Consider the following 19,691-nt stretch of genomic DNA (forward strand, 5'->3'; position numbering starts at 1 on the left):
TAAAATTTTTTACAATATTTCACGATGTTATTATTGATAAACGTTTGCAAATTTATAGCCGAATTCTGTAATGTAGTTATTGTACTTCTGCATGTTAATCAAAATGCAAATCGATAAACACAGTTAATTAATGGTTGTGTGCCTCTTATGATTACAGAAGGCCAGACCAACTTCACGGACAAACCGCCAAGTCCAAATCTGACGAAAGCAGCCAAGCAGTCAATCAACCAAGCAGCCAGTCAATCAGATGAGCTGCCTCTCAGATGCTCTACCGGTAAAATGATCGCAGTGATGCAAGTCAGCGATCGGTGAGTCGCATGCTTTACGATTCCTCCGGTTCCCATCATGTCGTAGGACGAATGGTCCGAAGCGACACGGGAACTGGTTGTATTTTATATTTTTGAGCGAGCATAGTGACCACGACTGTACGATCGTGCAAAATTCGTACAAACTGTTTATTATATTTATTAGATCAGGTCAGGGTTTTCTTGTACATCGCGTTTTAACTTCTTTACAAATAGAATTAAAATTAGTACATAGAAGTCGGATGACCCTCCGATTTCACAGTAGTTTTCGAGTCATTTTGATAAAGTTATCGAGTCACTTTCAATTTTTACGTACGCGTGAAAATTTTTTAAATAAATGTACAAGAAAGTATCGCGAGAAACAGATTTCGATATCAAAGTTATTTACGAATGTTTAAGTCATTTAGAAATTTACTTTGATATTAGAAATCTGTTAAAAATGAAACAATCGATATACTTAGATTTTTGCAAAGTGATCTTCCATTTTCCATTTTGAAAATTTTTTAAAGTTAGAGGCAATTTTTGCTGGAAGACACTTTATTAGCATGTTACTAATCATGTTTTTAGCTCAGGATTTTCAGCACACATGAAGAAAACTGGTAGGTCAAAATATTGTTGGCCGTGTTCATTTTTATGCTCTAAATTCATGCGCGTGCTTAGATGCTACTCGCATGAGTTAGGGCAGGTGGACACGGTTTAGTTTTAAGATGTTTTGGCGATCGACAAATTGACAGTGAATTATCGACACAAGTTACACGTGTGTGTGTGGTTAGGTCGTGGACCTTGTGTCGATTTATTTTTTAAATTTTGCAAAATTCTATTTGAAAATGCATACAAAATGCAAGTCGAGTCATTTGAAAATTATATAAATTGAATAAGTTAGAAAATAGTATGAGTAGTTAAAATTATTACATGTACATATTACATTGAATATTCGAAAGAGTACGAAAATGAAATATGTTCAATGTTCACTGTCGATTGTCGATCGATTTCAGCAAAAAGGTATGAACTTAGAGTGTGAATGTAGTATTGAACTCGGGTGTCGGAGACGTCCCGGGACGTACTCCCTAGGATTAGGCTTTTTTGCACCCGGGTGGTATGTGTGAGAACCGTGGAGTGTGTTTTTGTGAGAATGGACTTTGCAATTTTTTAAATATAGCGATAGGCAGGCAGGTAGTTTACTTCTGGTGTGAATGAGTTAGTTTTAAGTAGGTAGGGCCAGAGCAAGCTTTCACGTTTCTCTGTCCTCCTCTCTCACACGTGAGATGCTTGCATCTGGGGGGTTCACGAAAAATCGAGAAGAGAAAAATATTAAATATAAATTTATTTAATATTCTCTTGAACTCGATTGTTCGTTCAGGCCAGGCCTTTTAGTTTGTAAGTCGCAGTCGGGTTCTAGATCCGACTGCAAAAATGAAGTATACAGTGAAGTGAAGTGAAGTGCAGTGAAATAAAATATTCTGCTCGGACATTCTTTTACGGACAGCGCATTCTAAGAATCGCTGGTCGTATATCTTTTTATTTCGAGTCATTATTTTTCTTTCTTACCAAACTTATTATATATTACATAAAATTTCGATTTTGTTATCAATCGAAATAAATGGATAGTGGTGCAATTTTATTTTTATAAAATTGTCTGCTATTCGTTTATGGAGATTGATAGTAAAATTGAGAATTTATGTAATTGAAAAATAAGAATGTCCGAGTTACCGTAAAAATTCGCGAGTGATTTTTGTGAGGCTTTGCCGAAGAGAGAAGAGGCTATATGCCGAAGAGCCCCGGCAAAATTGCCAAAGAAGAGGGGAACTATTAATGGCTGTCCATCTTAGGATGGACAGTCATTTTGTCACTATGCTCGCTAATATTTCCTTGTGTTTTACAGGTATTTTTTTGAACGATACAAAATGTATCGTTTTACTCGAATTTTTACGAGCAAAGCCACTCGCGATTTTTATGCCCTCCCAATTAAATTTCGAGATTAAAGATTTTTGTGTCCCTTCGCGATTACATTACGAAATTAGAGATTTTTGCATACCTTCGCGATTCGAGATTTTTATACCCGCCCAATTAAATTGCACGATTAGAGATTTTTGTGTCCCTTCGCGATTACAGTACAAAATTAGAGATTTTTGTATCCCTTCGCGATTAAATTTTGAGATTCGAGATCTTTATATCCCTTCGCGATTTGTGTACCCCTTCGCGATTTTAATTTCCCCGAATTTTATGTGCTAATTATTTTTCTCTGTTTCAGGAATTGATTTTGAATAAATTGTTTTATTGTTGATTGCTCTTAATTTCGTAATTGTCATTGTGTTTTCTGTTTTTCGATAGGGTTGTTTCACTTCTTCTCGTACAATTTTATAGGATAATAAAATTTTGTATGTTTCAGATTTTATTTTTTGGTAAGTTAATGTTCTCTCTTCTCGAATTTCTGAATTAATACATTTTTGTCTGTTTTAGTGTTTCTTCTTTTCTAAGTTCTGTCGTTTTCTCAAATCCGCAATTTTCATTGCGTTTTCTGTTCTTTCGAAATTCTTGTATGAAATAAAGAAAAGTTTTGCTCCCTCTCCTACAATTTTCTGTGTTAATAAAATTTTGTCTGTTTCAGAATTTTATTTTTGGTAAGTTCTTACATTGTTTTCTCTTCTCAAATTTCTATGTTAATAAATTTTTGTCTGTTTCAGAATTTAATTTTTGGTAAGTTATGTTCTCTCTTCTAAAATTTTCGTGATAATAAATTTTTGTCTGTTTCAGAATTTTATTTTTGGTAAGTTATGTTCTCTCTTCTAAAATTTTCGTGACAATAAATTTTTGTATGTTTCAGCATTTGATTTTTGGTAAGTTATGTTCAGTGCATTAGTTTACGTTAATTCCGAGCTGTGGGAGGAAGGGTGGGCTCGGGCGCAGGTTTTTCGTCACTTGTCACGACAAGTGACGAAAAACCTGCGCACATTATAAGTACCTCTTATTCTAATTTGCACTCATCTTTGTCAATTTTTAAACTTACATATTAGACTGTAGTAATAGTTTGTTTCTTTTTCTCAATTTCCCCAAACTTAAAAGAAAGTTCTTCCAACTTTCTTTCCTATCTTCTTGCAATTTTTACAAAGTTTTATATGCGAGTGCAATTTTAGAATAAGAGGTACATGTAGGGCATTTAGAATGTATTACGGTATACGTGAGTGTGTGAATGGTGTGTGTCCTGATTTTTATTTTAATTAATTCAATTTTTCTTATGTGTCTTAATAATATTTGTCTGTTTCAGGTTTTTATTTTAATGATTCATGTGTATCTTAATTTCATTCAGATATTTGCAGGTTTTTATTTTAATGATTCATTTTTGACTTATCATATTTTTATTCACACGTTTCAGGTTTCTATCGAGTGGCCTCGAGGTTTATTTTATTTTTACTCTGAAAATGTTAATATAAATTTAAATGTTAACATGAATTGTGCATGCCTAAACATTACAATGTTACTAATCTTGCGTTTGCTTCTCTGTTTCCTCTTTTTATTGTTACACCTATTTATTCTATAGGTAATGAATAGGTCATCATTGAAGACATCCATCGAGGGATCATCGAGGGATCATCGAGGGATGCGTGCGTTAGTTTTAAGTTAATTGTATGCGTGCGTTAGTTTTAAGTTAAGTGTGCTCGTGGGCAGGGCGGGTGGGTCCTTGTAAGTGCCTCTCATTCTAAATTGCACTCATCTTCTCAATTCTCAAACTTTGTACGCGTTAGCTTGTAGTATACCCACTTATTTTTTGTCAATCGTTCTGCGCCCAAGTGGATCATTGGGGGTTCATAGCGCTGTGAACACGCGGTAGAGGTGAGCTGCAAGTGCCGGTGTAGCGCGAGTGATATTCTTTGCCCGGCGGGGCCGAACGGGGGGAGCACCTCTCATAGCATGATGTGCCCCCCCGATCTGCCGCCATACTGCCAAGGGGCATCACGGCAAGGGTGTCCTCTGTATAAGTCGCCCGCGCGTCAGAAATGGGAAACCCTCCGCCAACTGGGGTGTATCACTCGTTCTTACCAAAGGTATCTTCGGTTCATTTTTGCCGTCGTGGTTCACGTAAGCCACTATGGACTACCCTTTGACCCATGGAAAGCAAGGTTCGCTTGGCGAAAAATAATGGTCCCCTTTTTTTACAGAAAGTTCTTCTAACTTTCTTTTCTTTTTGTCAGAAAGTTCTTCTAACTTTCTTCCCTTTGCTTTTTGTATTCGTCATAGTTTATTTGAGTGCAATTTTAGAATGAGAGGCACCGTGCGGCGTTTAGAATAAGTTAAGCGTGCGTGTGTGGGATCCAATGCGATTAGTATTAAGTTAATGTATGTGTGTGTGTGCGTGTAATACAAGTTCTTTACTGGATTGTGGTAAAGAACTTGTATATTTTTGCGAGCCCACGGGCTAAGTAGAGTCAGAACTCATTTATCCTTCCGATAAATGAGGGATTTGCAAATGGAGGGTGGCAGGGATTTGGAGTTAGGGTGGGTCATTATCGTAGCAACCTCCACGTGGTGTGACCTGGTAATCGATATCGTTTTCTAAACATTTTTCTAAAAATGAACTTTAGAAAACGATATCGAGCTAATAGCTACGAATTATGTTTAAATTATAATTTAATCACGAAGACATCTGTGCTCACTAAATGCACCATTAAGAGTTGCAGGAATCGTGCATTAAACGCGCGTGGATTAAACAGGCATATATTGTATACCGTAAATTCATCGTCCAACTTTAACGGAATCATTTATTCTTTTTACTAATTTGATTGATAATTCAGTAAACATTTCTTAAGATGATTTATTTGAGAAAATAAATATTTCTTGATTTCTGTGAATGTGACAACACGTAAGTAGTATTGTGGATAATGGAGGTCTCTTCTTTTAGTAAGTGTTTTTCACAGGGAAGCCGAATTTGCTCTTGTATGTGTAATAGTTGATTTATTTATATAGTAAAAAACTATTCTTTAAAATAACTTGCTAATCAACAATTCTTTCATTTTTAATTTTGAAGAATTTCTAATTATTTTGATCGAATGTATGTATATTTTGAATTAGTTAAGTAGTATATGATCGGATTAAAAGGTTATGTTTTGATGTTATTTTCAAATTTAATAAATAGATGGTATTATTTTGTATTTAAAAATTGTAATTTAAATCTTTAATCAAACATTTTTATTATAGGAAATGCAGCACATTAAACGGTGTGTGCAACAATTTATACCAAATAACGTATTTGGTGCAAATAATTTAAGCTGTTTATATTCCATACAAAGAACTTTCTTTGGATATAATGAAGAAAAAAACCATTCAAAATTTCTTAAAAATAATGAAACCATTTTTCCTCCACAAAAACCTGGTGAAGAGAGAAGGCCTGGTGTAAGTTTGCTTTTTGCTGTAGAAAATATTATATTTTTTTACACGTTTATTGCAACCTTATAAATTTTACTGTAATTATAGTATGTATGCCACATGAGGAAGAATATAAAATATAGTCCACTAAATATGTGGTACATTGCTTGTTTTGTAAGAGGTATGTCTGTAGATGAAGCTGTTAAACAATTAAGTTTTCTAAAGAAGAAGGGTGCAGCAATAGCGAAAGAAGTTATATTAGATGCACAAAAGTTGGCTGTGGAAAACCATAACATTGAATTTAAAAGTAATTTATGGGTTGGTAAGTACATTAATAATAAAATGTTTCGTTTACATATATAGCTAGTAGATCCTATGAAGTAATAAGAAAACTATAAGTTGCACAATGACTATCAAGGTGTAAATGCAAGGGTCTTATTGCAAAGCCATATTCAGAATTTTATAATTTTGTGTAGAATAATTAATCATGTTCAAGAAAAATTGTGATTTTCTGTAAGAGATCAGAAAATGTTAAGCTAAGAAAAACAATTGTTCTTGTTGAAAGGAACTTCTGTTATGGACCATTTTTTTCATTTTGAATAATTTTGATAATTATGCATTTAACATTCTTGCATTTCACGATAAAATTAATAGCGATTTTAATAAATTTCACAATTACTTTTAAAATAAACCCTGTTAATTTCGAGGTCAGAACATTCGAATTTTACTAGTTGATGCTAAGCTTGTAATGATGGAATTACATTTTTCAGCTGAATCTTTTGCAACAAAAGGTATAACAATTAAAGGTATTCGGCGCCATGCTAAAATGAGAGCTGGAACTGTAAGGTATAGATATTGTAATTACTATGTACGTTTAGAAGAAGGAAAACCACCGAAACATTATTATGCAAAAGATATACTGAATAATAAAACTGGGGAAGAATTATTAAAACAATGGATAGACCGTATGCATGAACGTAAAGTAAATAGTTCATTGTAAGTTATTATATACATGTACACATTTATTTATATATTAATAAACAACTGAAATCCTGTTATTTTGTGTTTCATTGCAATGTAATTTTCCAAAAACTTTATATTTTAAATTTTGTATTTATTTATAAATGGATACTTAATGCATAGAAATACAAGCAAAACAAATGCATGTCATGGTGAATTTACAACTTCAATTTTGTTCTTCTCCAGTGACGTCGTTTTGCATTATATCTGAAAAAATAAAGATCGTATTATTTATGGATTTAGATACATTCAACCTTACTAAACTTTTCAAGCACACAACGTCTATCTGTCTTCCATTTACATATACTTTCTAAAAGAATTTTGTGCAAGCATGTTTTTCTACAATTATTTCACTATTCAACTATGTCATAATATTCAATAGTTCTACTATTTTATTACGTTATACTACTGTTCAACTTGTTACCTGTGGTTATATTTAACTTATTTAAATATCGTAGCTACATTAAAAAAATTACAATCATTTTAATTCTTACCTGATGGTGTTGCCAGTACGCATTCTAACCCATTGGGGGATTGGTCTATTTTGCTTCAGTTTCTTTGCAAGCTTTCGCTTGATAATAAATGTTTTGTGAGCGGACTGAAATACATAACATAATTTACATACATTTAGATTTTTGTTTTTTAACAATTAATTAAGCGTAATTACTAGGATGCTAATATAATTAATGGATTTCGTAACATAACCAAAAACTTACCATTTTGCTCCTTTCACAACAGACAGAATGAACGAGGGATAAATATATTCTATGGACAGGGTTTCCAAAATGGAAAAGTTACCAAATGTATTACCAACAATGATTAAATAAGAACTAAACATAGAATCTTGATGCTGTAATATTTATTATAATTTCTGTAAATATTATATCGCTGTATAAGACAAATACTAAATTTTTATTTTACGAATATTGAATTTTTTGACATTTTGAAGATTTATATAATACTGGTTATTATAGTTGTAATCGGTATTGCGTTTATTGTTGCTCGTTGACTGTAAAGAAAAATAAATTTTTGTTTGATTTTTTAAGAAAAGTAAATGCATACTAGGCAGAAAAGTTTTTATTTCCTCACTGTATAATTTTATATGATTTTTTTTATATTTATTACAGTGACGTATGTACACATTAATAAAAAAAAAGTATTATGAGCATTATCTATTGAAGGACTTTGCACTTTAGATACAAATTAATTTTACTGTGTTACTTAAGAATTAATTATTAATCAGTAACATACAAAATTTATTATTGTAAAAGATGTTCACTGCGTGTTTTAGAACATTAAAAATCAGTAATAAAGTGAGTACAAAGGTTTTAACTCTTATTGTTTTTCAATTGTTTTATTCACTAACAGTATAATTAATATTTATATATAATTTTACTTTAAAAAATATTAAAGAAAATATAATAATTCATACTAACCATATTGTAAAAAGTTTTATTGCATTAATAAGACAAATTTCATTATGTCATAAGACATATTTTTAAAATCTCTAATATTAAATGTAAGTAAAATATTTTAAATAAACATTGTAGATAAATTGTAACAAAAAAAAAAATAAAACTGTGATCTAACACAACATTCAATAAAAATGTTTATTCTTTTAGTATGGTTTATTGGCACGATATGAATCTACGTTAGTTATTGCAGAACATAATAATGAAACACTTCTTCCTATTACCTGTAATGCATTAAGTGCAGCTAAAAAAATTGGTGGAGATGTAACAGTTTTGGTTGCTGGTAATAAATGTGATAAAGTAGCACAAAGTGTTAGTAAAGCCAATGGTGTGTCTAAAGTCCTTGTAGCAGATAATGATGCATTTAAAGGATTTTTACCAGAAGCATTAACTCCATTGATTATTGCAACTCAAAATCAGCATAAATTTACACACATTTTAGCTGGTGCTACTGCTTTTGGTAAAGCCTTATTACCAAGAGTAAGTAAATTTGATTAAGATCTTAATGTAAATTTACTTTGTAATAAATAATCCTGGATATGCGAAATTGTAAATGTGTATATAATTATTTATTCTAAGGTTGCAGCTAAATTAGATGTGTCTCCTGTAAGTGACATTATTGGAATTAAGGCTGCAGATACATTTATTCGTACAATTTATGCTGGAAATGCAATTCAAACTTTAAAATGTAAAGATAGTATAAAAGTAGTTTCAGTAAGAGGTACTGCTTTTGAAGCAGTACCTTTAGAGGGTGGCAATGCTAAGTGTGAACCTGCACCAGCTGGAGATTATAAATCATCATTAGTAGAATTTATTAAACAAGAGTTGAGCAAATCTGATAGGCCAGAATTAACATCTGCTAAAATTGTTGTATCTGGAGGAAGAGGATTGAAATCTGGAGAAAACTTCCAATTATTATACAGTTTAGCTGATAAACTTAACGCGGCAGTTGGTGCTTCACGTGCTGCTGTTGATGCTGGCTTTGTACCCAATGATTTACAAGTTGGACAAACTGGAAAAATTGTTGCTCCAGTAAGCTTGATTCACAATTATATTCTTATTGTTATTAATCAAATAGTTTGCAGGTTAATTTATATTTTTTAGGATTTATACATTGCTGTGGGTATTTCTGGAGCAATTCAACATCTTGCTGGTATGAAAGATTCAAAAACAATTGTTGCAATTAACAAAGATCCTGAAGCTCCTATTTTTCAAGTAGCTGATTATGGATTAGTTGCTGATTTATTCAAAGCTGTGCCTGAACTTACAGAAAAATTGTAAATTTTAACAAAATGTTTTATACATATTTTCATTATGAATATTTAGGTATATATATATATGCGTAAATGTATATGTATGCAACAAATTTATTAACCATATTACATTTTTTTTAATAATTAAAATAAAGTTTATTACTATTTATTTATTTTCATATTGTCATTAATAATTTTGAAATATTTTTGTTATACATATTAGTGCAAATAAGTACAATTTTTTGTTATAAGAGTGAAAAAATTGTAGGTGGGTCATATAAACGGCATTTTTTTCTATACAGAACTCGATAAATAAAATGAGTAAATTTGTGAATACATCACGTATATTAGTTTTTGAAATTACATGTTATATTTATAGAAATGGAATATTTTTCAAATTTTAGCAAAATATTTAATTAAACAGTAATTTGAATAATATTTATCGTTTCATTTTCGATTTGAGCGCCACAATAATCGTTTGTTCGCTTACGTTTCAATACATCGTGTTCAAGTACAATATATATGTACAAATGGAATCGCTGCCATCTTTGTCGTTTCTTGGCGTGGTGGATGGCCGGCTAGATTACTGATTTTTAAGTATATGATCATTTTTATGTATCTTGTGTCTTTAAGTGTAAAGATTACAGAAAAGATTTAACATGAGTACGGACAGTATTGAGAAGTTATATAAAAATTTTGGCATTTTGGCAGATGCCAAAGATAAATTAGCCGAGGTAACATACGAACTTGGTTATCCTTAATAAGCACGTTTAGTTAAATACAGATTTTACAGTTTGGTTCATTTACTGATATAAAATACGTGACTTACTTTTTATAGAACAACATTTTTAAAAACACTACGAATTCCAAACGTATTATAATATTTTTAGTGTTTAACTAACTCAACCTCATATTTGAATAATCAGTTACAAGAAACACTTATATGTAATGGAATTAAACATTTTTTATTTGTATGTTTTAGCATGAAAAAGAATATTTAGAAATTCTTACAGCAGTGAAAGGATCACCTAAAGAAAAACGATTAGCATCACAGTTCATTGCAAGGTTTTTCAAGTACTTTCCAAAATTAGCTGATCAAGCTATAGATGCTCATTTAGATCTTTGCGAAGATGAGGATATGGCTGTAAGTTTTACTATTATTTGTATAATTTGTAATATTTGTCTTTATATTATTATGTGTATACAAATATTTTCAAGAATAATAGTTATAAGATATATATGTTATACAAACATAATTCTATACTTACAGATAAGGAAACAAGCTATTAAAGACTTACCTGCATTATGCAAAGATAATAAAGAACATACAGCTAGAATTGCAGATATTTTAGCTCAGTTACTTCAAGCTCAAGATCCATCTGAATTAGCTGTAGTTCATAATAGCGTTATGTCTCTTATGAAAACTGATCCAAGAGGTATTTGAAATATATTACTTTTTATTAAACATGTATTTCATTAAGGTTGATATGTGGCTTTTTATACATTTCTATATTTGTATGTTTAGGTACAATAAGTGGATTTTTCAGTCAAATTATAAATGGTGATGATGGTACTCGTGAGCGTTGTATTAAATTCTTAGCAACAAAGTTAAAAGCAATAGGTCATGATATTATCACTAAAGAACCAGAAGATTTATTAATTTCAGAATGCAAGAAAGTATTACAAGTAAGATTTTTATTCTAGGTAGGTATTTTTGTATCATCCTTTAATTGATTCTAATAAAGTTTTTATTTTTATAGGATGTAACTGCTGACGAGTTCCATAGTATTATGGAAGTACTTGCATGGACTAGACTAGGTTCTACAGTCAGTGGACAACAAGAATTGGTAGATATTACAGTTGAACAGGCTGAATTATCTGAGCCATTTAAACATACAAATGTTGAACAATGGAATAGACTTGTCCAGTGTATCAAACATGCTCTTCCATTCTTCAGTGTAAGTATAGATATGAACAAAATATATGTATTTATTTTTATTGTGTTTGTATGTTTATTAATAGACATATTTCCTCAATTTTTTCTTACAGTCTCAAATAGATTCATCACGGTTTGTATCTTATATTTGTGTACAAGTTTTACCGCATCTCTCATTAATTACTTCACCTGATGGTAGAGATGTACAATTGGAATTATTAAAGCTTCTTGCTGAATTGGCTGTATTTTGTGGAACGATTGATAAACCGGACGAAAAAGTACAACAACTTTACAATACTCTTATTGTAAGTAAATGTGTCACTCAATATTTATATGTACACATTGAATTTGATACAAAAATTAATAGTACTTTGATCATATTTTCTATGAAAAATAATAATTTTTTACTATTTTCAGACATATATGCCACTTCCTCCAGCTACAGAAATAACTGAGGTACCAAAACTACAGTTCAGTCATGTTGAGTGTCTTATGTATGCCTTCCATAAACTATGCAAACAAACACCAGAATTTTTAATAAAAGATCCAGAACAACTCAAGGAATTTAGATTAAGGTTACAATACTTTGCCCGTGGTATTCAAGGTTATATAAAGAAATTGCGCGAAGCAATTAGTGGCAAAACAGAAGAGGAATTGAAATCAGAAGAGAATCAATTAAAAGTTGTTGCATTGAAAACAACAAATAATATTAATACTTTGATCAAAGATCTGTTTCATTCACCGCCCAGTTTTAAAAGTGTTATATATCTTTCGTGGAAAACGTCGTCTAGCGATAAAAAGGTAATTAACAAATTGATTATAATTTATTAAAGTTATTGTACACGGCATTTTGTTAGAAATATAATTTATTATTATTTCAGAGTGAAAAGCACTCATCTGCTCAAAAGAGACATACACCAATTACATTTGGAAATGATAGTAGTTCAAATAAACGTAGCAAAGAAGATAAAAGTAAAAGGGAATTATATACACCTCCTAGTGGAAAGTATAGTTCAAACATATCATCAAACTATGGTATTTAAATACATATTTGTTATCTTTAAAAACATTCTTCTAAAATGTGATTGAAACTGTTCACCTCCCTTTTTTTATAGGTCGAGGTAGATTCAGAGGAAACAGGTCAGGTGGTCGGGGTGGTTATAGATCAAGAGGACGTGGAACATGGAGAAAAAACTTTTACTAATTACTTAATTGCTTAAATTATTCAATGCATGGAATGGTTGAAGTTGCAATAATATAAGACTATACCAGGCCTGTAAAATGTACATACATATGAAGAATGTATAAGTGATTATTTGCAGAAAGTGGTTTTAAGAGGAGTGACAAACAAAATACAACATTTTTGTTCTATAAAAATATTAGTGTAAAAGGAAGTGTTTTTGTGAAAGCTTTAAGTACGTACAAGTTTCAAATACAAAATTCTAAAAATCATTTGTTTACTAAATACAGTGGTAATGTTATAACAAAATATTGATGGTTGAAAAAGAGAACATTTTTGTGAGATATACTCATAGTGTTATAAGAACCTTTTTTAATATAATGTTAGAAAAAAGAAAGATGAAAACCGTGAAGAAATTTGAATTTACTGAAAGTGGATAATGTCATCAAAAGAAGTGAGAAGTACAACACAGTCGAAGCAAACAAGTGTATATTATGAGACCATTTCATCAAGTACCTTAATGGGCAGTAGAACATGAAATAATGAAGACAGAACAGTGCGAATACAGTATATTTATCATCTAACCAGATTGAGGAAACATCAAATGTTACTATGGAAAAATACTGTATGTTTCTATGAAATGTTTAAAGAATTCAGACTGTAAAATGGCTGGTTTGTGCTATTATGTGGACATTGGTGTTACAAATATTTGCGAAGACAAACAATTTTTCTCTACTACAATAAGTGTGGATGTTAAAATAGTATCAAAATGTATTTCCTTATCTCCTGGTTTCTCCTACACCTCCTACTCCTCCTACTTGATTCAACTTCATTTCTTTTGTCAACAGGAAATGAGGACCAGAGCTGTTCGGTGGATAGTATCCAGGACATTTCATTTCAAAAGGATAATTAAATCAAAGAAACTTGAAGACTATTCTTCTTTTGTATTTTGTCAGTTATAAGTTAACGGAATTCGTGAACTTGTATTCTTTTATTTGTATATAATTTATTGTTTGTATAAATTATTTCAAATTCTTGTAACTATTGTGTAGTTATATCATTTTCTTAATCAAAAGTACACAAAATTTAAATTAAAGTTTAATATGTACTTATATAGTTAAGTTCAAATTGTACATAAAGTTCATTTGCTCTGAATATTTTAATTAAATAATTTACAAGTCTAAAAGTTTCTTTGACTATGTTATAATGAATTATATTGTTATCATATAATTTCTATTTTCCAGATGCTGCATATTTACTGATGACCTGAGAGAGGGAAAGCAGATTAAAAATAATCATTTTTTGATTACAGATTTTCCAGAGGTTTCTCAAGAGGGATGATACGGAGAAAATATGATACATTTTCTTTTTTTCAGGACCTGTTGCACAGTTGTCTATTATATTTTAATTATATATTGATGGTAGCTGTCTTATAAGGTGAGTTTAATAAATAAATTGTGTCCTCTTCCTATCCACCATTAAACAAAATTTCTGTAATAATAACAACTGAATATATTACCGTTTTAATTTAATAAATACTAGTATTGCATAATATATGTTGTATTTTTTATGCCCAATAACGTAAAATGTTTCTATACATAGATAATTATAAAATGTATGATTTCATGATTATTCAAAATTTATATATATATAGATTTCAAATTAATATTTTATACAAATGTTTTGTAATATCTATTTCTCCATTATATGATTATACAACAACTCCTTTATATGTATTAACATATTGTAATGTTCTAAAAATATTTATGTTTATTATTATTTGAAGTATGTAAACATTGCTTTATTAAATTTATTATTATATCATTAATAAAATGTATCATTCTAGATTATATTGTGTTTCTTTAATTAATATAATATAAAACTGAAATAAACTGCAAAAATTATTCCTTTCCATTATTTAATAAATAAACCACTCACGGTTTTAGAATTATCATCACAATGCATGTTACATCTATAATTACAATTATTTTTACAGGATGAAATTGACAATATATAAATATTTCATTATTTAAAATAGTCCATTTGTTGAAATCATATCATCTATAACTTTACACATAATACGATCACTAGGACTACATGGATCAGGTGTGTGCTGTTCAGAACCTAAATTATCAACAGACTCCATAGCGTCTGTATTTATTGCTAGTTTTGAATCCAGTTCTGAAGTATCAGGTAGCATTTGTAATGCATGTTGCAAAATTTCTTGAACCTAAAATAAAGTTTTAAAAATTATAATCAACTATTAATCTACTGCATTAAAAAATATGTTTCAAAATTAATACAGCTTAAGCAATGTTCTTAATAAAGAAGAAACAAGAAACTTCTCATTATTGCTGCAAGTTTCAAAAAATGTTAAAAAAATACAATCTCATAGGAACATTTTGTACACACTGAAATCCAACAAACAATTGAATTTTATTTTATTTTATTTTTAAAGCTATAGGTATAGTAGCAACCAACTATCCATTTAGTAATAAGTTGTCCCATATGCAAATATAGTAGTTAATTTCCTTTATTTTGAATGGTAATTGAGGACTTAATCCTCATATTTGATATTTTATCTTGATATTTTAATACAATAATATGCAGACTTCCTGATTGAAGGAACATATTTTTCTTTTATATTGATAACAAAAACCCACAATGTGGAAAATATTCAGCAAGAGATGATGACTCTTTTAAGAAACATGCGCATCAACAAATATTTGCCTGTTGCTATTTGAATAAGAATACATACAGTTTTATTCTATAAATATACCTTTTCTAAATGTTTCTGAAATCTAAGGGCAGTTTCAATACGTTGTCTGCGTTGTAATTCCATCATGACTCGTAATGTTTCTCTAGCTTGATGCGGTCTGAATTCATTCAGTAAGTGATGAATATGAATGAATAGTAAACTAAGATCTTCCACCTATAAATAATAACAAAAATAAAGAGTTTATACAATAACCATAAATGAAGATTAATAAATACTTACTTTTTCAGCACGTCTTGGACTATCAGGACATTGTACAAGTAAATCTATCAAATCTAAAAAGTTAACAAGTAAGGAATGGTTCAGTTTCTTCAATTCCCGTCGTCGGTCAAAATGCTGAGGATATAACCTTTTAATTCCTTGTGCTTCGAGGGGTCGAATAATCGTATCATCCGCGTTAAATACATTTCCAAACATTGAATAAGTGTCATGTATCGGAGGCGGTGGCCGAGGTGCTCTACCTCGACGAACATTTTCGTCCGTGTACAAATTTATGTACTGAACCGGAGGCAAAGGTAGCGAACTAACTTGTATTGCTTCGGGTGCTGCCATTTTTGATATTCAGTATCAGTGTCCATAAGATAATATGATGTATAATTTTTTAGCCGAACTATACGTTTTATAGCTAATATAGTAGGTTAAGTTTGAGTAGAGGAAACTGTTGCCAAACTCTGTGGAGCATTGATTCTAGTGCGCAGGTCCGTAATTTCGCGCGTAGCCGTTCCTTATTTTTTTTCTAATTTGTATCTTAATAACTCAACATCCATAATCATTAACAATAATATTTTATAATGTAACAAAAAATATAACGTTCGTGCGTTATAAAATTGCAGCCTAAATCTAACCTCACTTGATGTTATACATTAGGCTAAGTTATATCGATTTTTCAGTACTTATTAACGACGATTAATGGTTGTCCAATTTCAAACCATAAAATCAGTCACAAAACTCATTTACACTTTCTTCGAAATCTTCAATACAAATTTACTAAAACTAAATATCGTTGAACTAAAACAAAACAACACAACATAGTCTTCGTGTCCGCCATCTTGTTTTTTTAAAATGAGTCAACAGGTATTCTCTACTGGTCAGTTAATACGTTTAATGCGGGCAGGACGTCGAACTGGAATCAAGGATTTTTCGTTGTTTAACCACCAAATCGAGAAGATTAATTAGTGCACATCGTTTGTTTTTCGTTTGGAAAAATGAAATACTAGTTTTGCGAGATTTCGGATAAATGCTCTACTAACGTAGTGAGGTATTTCCTGCTATCTTGTGAATTTCCAACGTCTTCGTTTGACAGATTGTCGGTGTGTGTATGCGTTCGTTCCACGTGAATTCTTTGTTTGGGCACCGGTCATGTTTCTGACAAGCATTGAAATTGTGAGGTGGTAGCAGTACCCTAGTATATGGTAAGTTGACTTTCCGTTATGAATCTTGATCTTCTAAATATTATTCACCCTAAACTTTTATCTAGAAATAATCGTTTAAACGGGTGTCAAGATAACCACAAACTACCGCGTTGTCGTTAATCTTGCCACTCTGTTATTTTTGGGAATTTTGAAAGGAACATTGTGGTGATATTTTCTTTCCAATTTTCTTCGATTTTCATAGTTCACACAATTATTTGGGATTTAAAAAAAATCCAGAATCATAAACAAAGCAAAGAACAGAATTTAATTTAGAGTTTGCACTGAATTTATGTAGATTTTGATTGTTGTTATAAAATATCATATAAAACAATGAAAAGCTTTATTGTTGAAGCTGAAAATATATTTTAATGGAGACCTCAAATGATTAATATATATTGTCAATACAATATTGTTAATATTTCAGTACTATTAATAAACTTTGACTTTCAATTCTCAAGTTCTCAAATACCAAATTATAAAATTTTTAAATTCCCAATTTTCCAAATGTGCAAATCTTTGTATCCTAAACTCCTAAATTTTAAATTTTTAAAATCCAAATTCTCCAATTTTCTAATCTCTAAATCTTTAAACCTTTAAATCTACAGATTCATATATTTTTGAAACTGATTCTCAATGTACTTTGTTAGTAGATATTGAAAATCTTGGAGTATTAATACATATTGATATAATATGTATCGTCTGTGGTTTCCATAATATATATATACGATTATAATACTTTTTTAAACAGTATTATATATCACAATGTTATTAGTATCAAGCTTGGTATGATTGTATTAATTTAGAATATTTAACATTGTTTAATTTCTTTATTCCCTTCGTTATCATCATTACTTTCTCTTTTCGCTGTTCACCTATTTCTATAAAATATATTTTGTACTATTTTTATATTAAATTTCACATATAATTCTTAAAGCTTAAAATGTACATATTTTATAATGTGATAATATTTTACCATTTACCCATGTGTTGACCTGTTATATTTAGTAATTATATGTAAGAACAACACATTCATATTTACACATGTATATAGATTTATGTTCATTCTTCTAATTCTTAGTATAATCCTTCGCAAGTCCTTGCAAGGTAATCCTTCGGCTGTGAAATTTATTTAGCGCAACATAGATGACAATAAGAATTTAGTTTTAACATAATACCACACTTCTTTCTATAGATGTGTATCATTCTTGTACTTCTTCTTACATTATACCTTATTTTTGGTAAAAATAAATATTGAAAAATCAGACTGTAGGATAGGATTACTATGATGCTTAATGATATTATCAAGAATTTTTATTTAGCATTAAAATTCTGAGTAATGAAACAATTTCACATTTTTTTCATTCAGTTTTTGTTTCTTTATAGCTGATAATTACGGAAAATACGGGAAATAGAAATTTATAATATACGATGCTTTTGAGGTAGTTTACGTCAAGTATTCGATCGTTAATACTTTGCCGCATTTTCATATCGAACTTTAATTAACGCATTTCACATTCGATCAACATTCGTTAACTAAATACGTTTCATAGGTACCGTTATATGTGCATAATTTTTATTATTAAAATTTTAAATAAAAAATAATTTTCTCAATTGTTTTTAACAGAAATCGGTTTTTATTTGTACAGTGCACATTTAAAAAACAAATTGAATATAACACAAATGGGGGTGAATGTAGATTGATTTTGAAAATTCATGAAAAACGTATTTTTTATTAAACTAATCGACGTTTCGGCTTAATGCAATTCGACTCAATTCTATCTGAAACTAGCCACCCAACTTGCGATTCAATTCGACGCGGTTTGATTTGGCGCGATTCAATTCAGTTCGATTTGATTCAGTATTACTTGACGCGAATCAATGTGATTCAATGCGACATTAGATTTTAAACGCATCCCTACACTTAATTATGTAAATTATGCAGAAAGTTATCATTGTCGATTACGAAATTATGGAGTCCGTCTTGCATTGAATTAATTTTTTGTTATTTTGAAGATTGATAAGTTTTTGCATAATTTGACTCATTATCTTGTAAACATTTATTTTATTTATTTGCGCAAGTTTGGGTATTTATTTCTCAGAAAAAGTAGTGTCATCTCGTGTAGAAAATTTTTCTCCTAATCCTTCGAGAACGTCGTTCGGAAGTTGGTGCACGCACACGCGCAAACGTATTTTCTTCTTGATTACGCATGCGCACAAACAAGGACTGCGCATGCGTAATGCGTTCGTTTTAGCTTCGAATCCTCGACGGCGGGTTAGACGCGTATTAAACGTGCGCCTATGTTTACGATTTAGCGTCGATGCGGTTTTAACGTCGAATCCGTATTTTTTCGGTTGCGACAAATATTCAATGGAAACACAGTTGAATCGTCAACGAACGCGGCAAAAGTTCTGGGACAGTAAATTTTCATTTGTAAATGGACCGAAAGTGTTTCGAAAAACATGCGCTGGGTCGAGGATGTTTTGCGAGCAAGAGTTTGAAGAAATTGAGTGGCATCAAGGACGTTTCGCGGTTTTTTCTACTGCAAAATCCAACAGTATGGATGCAATAAATAATACCGTTTCATCGCTACATTTCGACGGAAAACGGAAAAGGTACATTTTGTAGATTAAAGCGATTCATTTATGAAAATTTGTTTGTGCACTCGTATATGATCAATTATTAAAAATATAAACGAATTAAGCATTGAAATCAATGATGCACAAAGTCCATCTCACATTATAGTTTTTAAGTTTGTAACAAATCTTAAATATTTAATTAGAAACGATGTGAAATCGATTCTGTTTTTACGAATAATTATGTTTTTATTTCGAAATAAATTTTTGTTACAAAGTAAATTTGATTCACGATACAACAAAGGGTTAATTATTATGTCTGTGTTTTATATAGTTATATGATTTGTCACGAAAGGATCATTTTATAATTGATAGAACATTAGAGTTTTTCATAGGTTAATT

General features: G+C 30.3%; 6 protein-coding genes across 13 annotated transcripts in view; 4 read left to right on the forward strand and 2 right to left on the reverse strand.

Moving 5' to 3' along the window:
• Positions 1–5,149: 5,149 nt before the first annotated feature.
• mRpL22 (mitochondrial ribosomal protein L22) lies at positions 5,150–6,724 on the forward strand. Of its 2 annotated transcripts, none has more exons than XM_003700382.3 (4): positions 5,150–5,237; positions 5,499–5,693; positions 5,775–5,988; positions 6,437–6,724. In XM_003700382.3, the coding sequence occupies exons 2-4, from the start codon at positions 5,502–5,504 to the stop codon at positions 6,664–6,666; spliced, it is 636 nt and encodes a 211-aa protein (XP_003700430.1). In that variant the 5' UTR covers positions 5,150–5,237; positions 5,499–5,501; the 3' UTR covers positions 6,667–6,724. The 2 variants fall into 2 exon arrangements, with proteins under 2 accessions (XP_003700430.1, XP_012154260.1); XM_012298870.2 differs by having other exon boundaries at positions 5,212–5,352.
• A 35-nt stretch (positions 6,725–6,759) lies between these two features.
• RpL39 (ribosomal protein L39) lies at positions 6,760–7,561 on the reverse strand. Its single transcript, XM_076541985.1, has 3 exons — positions 7,403–7,561; positions 7,181–7,284; positions 6,760–6,893 (listed from the first exon to the last, which is right to left on the reverse strand). The coding sequence occupies exons 1-3, from the start codon at positions 7,403–7,405 to the stop codon at positions 6,845–6,847; spliced, it is 156 nt and encodes a 51-aa protein (XP_076398100.1). The 5' UTR covers positions 7,406–7,561; the 3' UTR covers positions 6,760–6,844.
• Positions 7,562–7,698: 137 nt separating this feature from the next.
• wal (electron transfer flavoprotein subunit alpha wal) lies at positions 7,699–9,439 on the forward strand. The gene is made up of 4 exons (XM_003700381.3): positions 7,699–7,999; positions 8,309–8,638; positions 8,738–9,190; positions 9,263–9,439. The coding sequence occupies exons 1-4, from the start codon at positions 7,958–7,960 to the stop codon at positions 9,437–9,439; spliced, it is 1,002 nt and encodes a 333-aa protein (XP_003700429.1). The 5' UTR covers positions 7,699–7,957.
• Positions 9,440–9,918: 479 nt separating this feature from the next.
• cass (apoptosis inhibitor cassowary) lies at positions 9,919–14,079 on the forward strand. The gene is made up of 9 exons (XM_003700380.3): positions 9,919–10,145; positions 10,394–10,555; positions 10,682–10,847; positions 10,937–11,097; positions 11,172–11,369; positions 11,461–11,652; positions 11,765–12,148; positions 12,229–12,382; positions 12,463–14,079. The coding sequence occupies exons 1-9, from the start codon at positions 10,071–10,073 to the stop codon at positions 12,549–12,551; spliced, it is 1,581 nt and encodes a 526-aa protein (XP_003700428.1). The 5' UTR covers positions 9,919–10,070; the 3' UTR covers positions 12,552–14,079.
• A 349-nt stretch (positions 14,080–14,428) lies between these two features.
• MED7 (mediator complex subunit 7) lies at positions 14,429–15,855 on the reverse strand. Its single transcript, XM_003700379.3, has 3 exons — positions 15,526–15,855; positions 15,307–15,459; positions 14,429–14,757 (listed from the first exon to the last, which is right to left on the reverse strand). Exons 1-3 carry the CDS (start codon positions 15,853–15,855, stop codon positions 14,557–14,559), a joined length of 684 nt encoding a protein of 227 aa, XP_003700427.1. The 3' UTR covers positions 14,429–14,556.
• Positions 15,856–16,606: 751 nt separating this feature from the next.
• The window catches only part of Btk29A (tyrosine-protein kinase Btk29A), a 120,587-nt gene continuing 117,502 nt past the window's right edge, over positions 16,607–19,691 (forward strand). For 5 of the 7 annotated variants that reach the window (XM_076541305.1, XM_076541457.1, XM_076541501.1 and 2 more), the window contains exon 1: positions 18,984–19,328. Coding sequence is in view for 1 of the 7 variants with exons in the window: in XM_076541351.1 (XP_076397466.1) it covers positions 16,713–16,715 (3 nt within the window). In the remaining 6 variants the exon portion in view is untranslated. Of the gene's footprint in view, positions 16,716–18,983; positions 19,329–19,691 lie in introns of those variants that run through there. The other 2 variants (XM_076541351.1, XM_076541379.1) reach the window with 2 other exon arrangements.

Source organism: Megachile rotundata, chromosome 1, assembly GCF_050947335.1.
Source record: "Megachile rotundata isolate GNS110a chromosome 1, iyMegRotu1, whole genome shotgun sequence".
Taxonomy (NCBI): Eukaryota; Metazoa; Arthropoda; class Insecta; order Hymenoptera; family Megachilidae; genus Megachile; species Megachile rotundata.

Excerpts from the sequence above, each read along its gene's own strand:
- wal (XM_003700381.3), top strand. The coding sequence starts at position 7,958 with ATGTTCACTGCGTGTTTTAGAACATTAAAAATCAGTAATAAA. Across the intron at positions 8,000-8,308 it reads CATTAAAAATCAGTAATAAA|TATGGTTTATTGGCACGATA; the intron begins GTGAGTACAAAG and ends TTATTCTTTTAG. Across the intron at positions 9,191-9,262 it reads CTGGAAAAATTGTTGCTCCA|GATTTATACATTGCTGTGGG; the intron begins GTAAGCTTGATT and ends TATATTTTTTAG.
- cass (XM_003700380.3), top strand. The coding sequence starts at position 10,071 with ATGAGTACGGACAGTATTGAGAAGTTATATAAAAATTTTGGCATTTTG. Across the intron at positions 10,146-10,393 it reads CCAAAGATAAATTAGCCGAG|CATGAAAAAGAATATTTAGA; the intron begins GTAACATACGAA and ends TGTATGTTTTAG. Across the intron at positions 10,848-10,936 it reads TATGAAAACTGATCCAAGAG|GTACAATAAGTGGATTTTTC; the intron begins GTATTTGAAATA and ends TTGTATGTTTAG.
- MED7 (XM_003700379.3), bottom strand. The coding sequence starts at position 15,855 with ATGGCAGCACCCGAAGCAATACAAGTTAGTTCGCTACCTTTGCCTCCG. Across the intron at positions 15,460-15,525 it reads GTCCAAGACGTGCTGAAAAA|GTGGAAGATCTTAGTTTACT; the intron begins GTAAGTATTTAT and ends TATTATTTATAG. Across the intron at positions 14,758-15,306 it reads TTCAGAAACATTTAGAAAAG|GTTCAAGAAATTTTGCAACA; the intron begins GTATATTTATAG and ends ACTTTATTTTAG.
- RpL39 (XM_076541985.1), bottom strand. Across the intron at positions 6,894-7,180 it reads CGTACTGGCAACACCATCAG|ATATAATGCAAAACGACGTC; the intron begins GTAAGAATTAAA and ends TTATTTTTTCAG.
- mRpL22 (XM_003700382.3), top strand. The coding sequence starts at position 5,502 with ATGCAGCACATTAAACGGTGTGTGCAACAATTTATACCAAATAACGTA. Across the intron at positions 5,694-5,774 it reads GTGAAGAGAGAAGGCCTGGT|TATGTATGCCACATGAGGAA; the intron begins GTAAGTTTGCTT and ends CTGTAATTATAG. Across the intron at positions 5,989-6,436 it reads TAAAAGTAATTTATGGGTTG|CTGAATCTTTTGCAACAAAA; the intron begins GTAAGTACATTA and ends TACATTTTTCAG.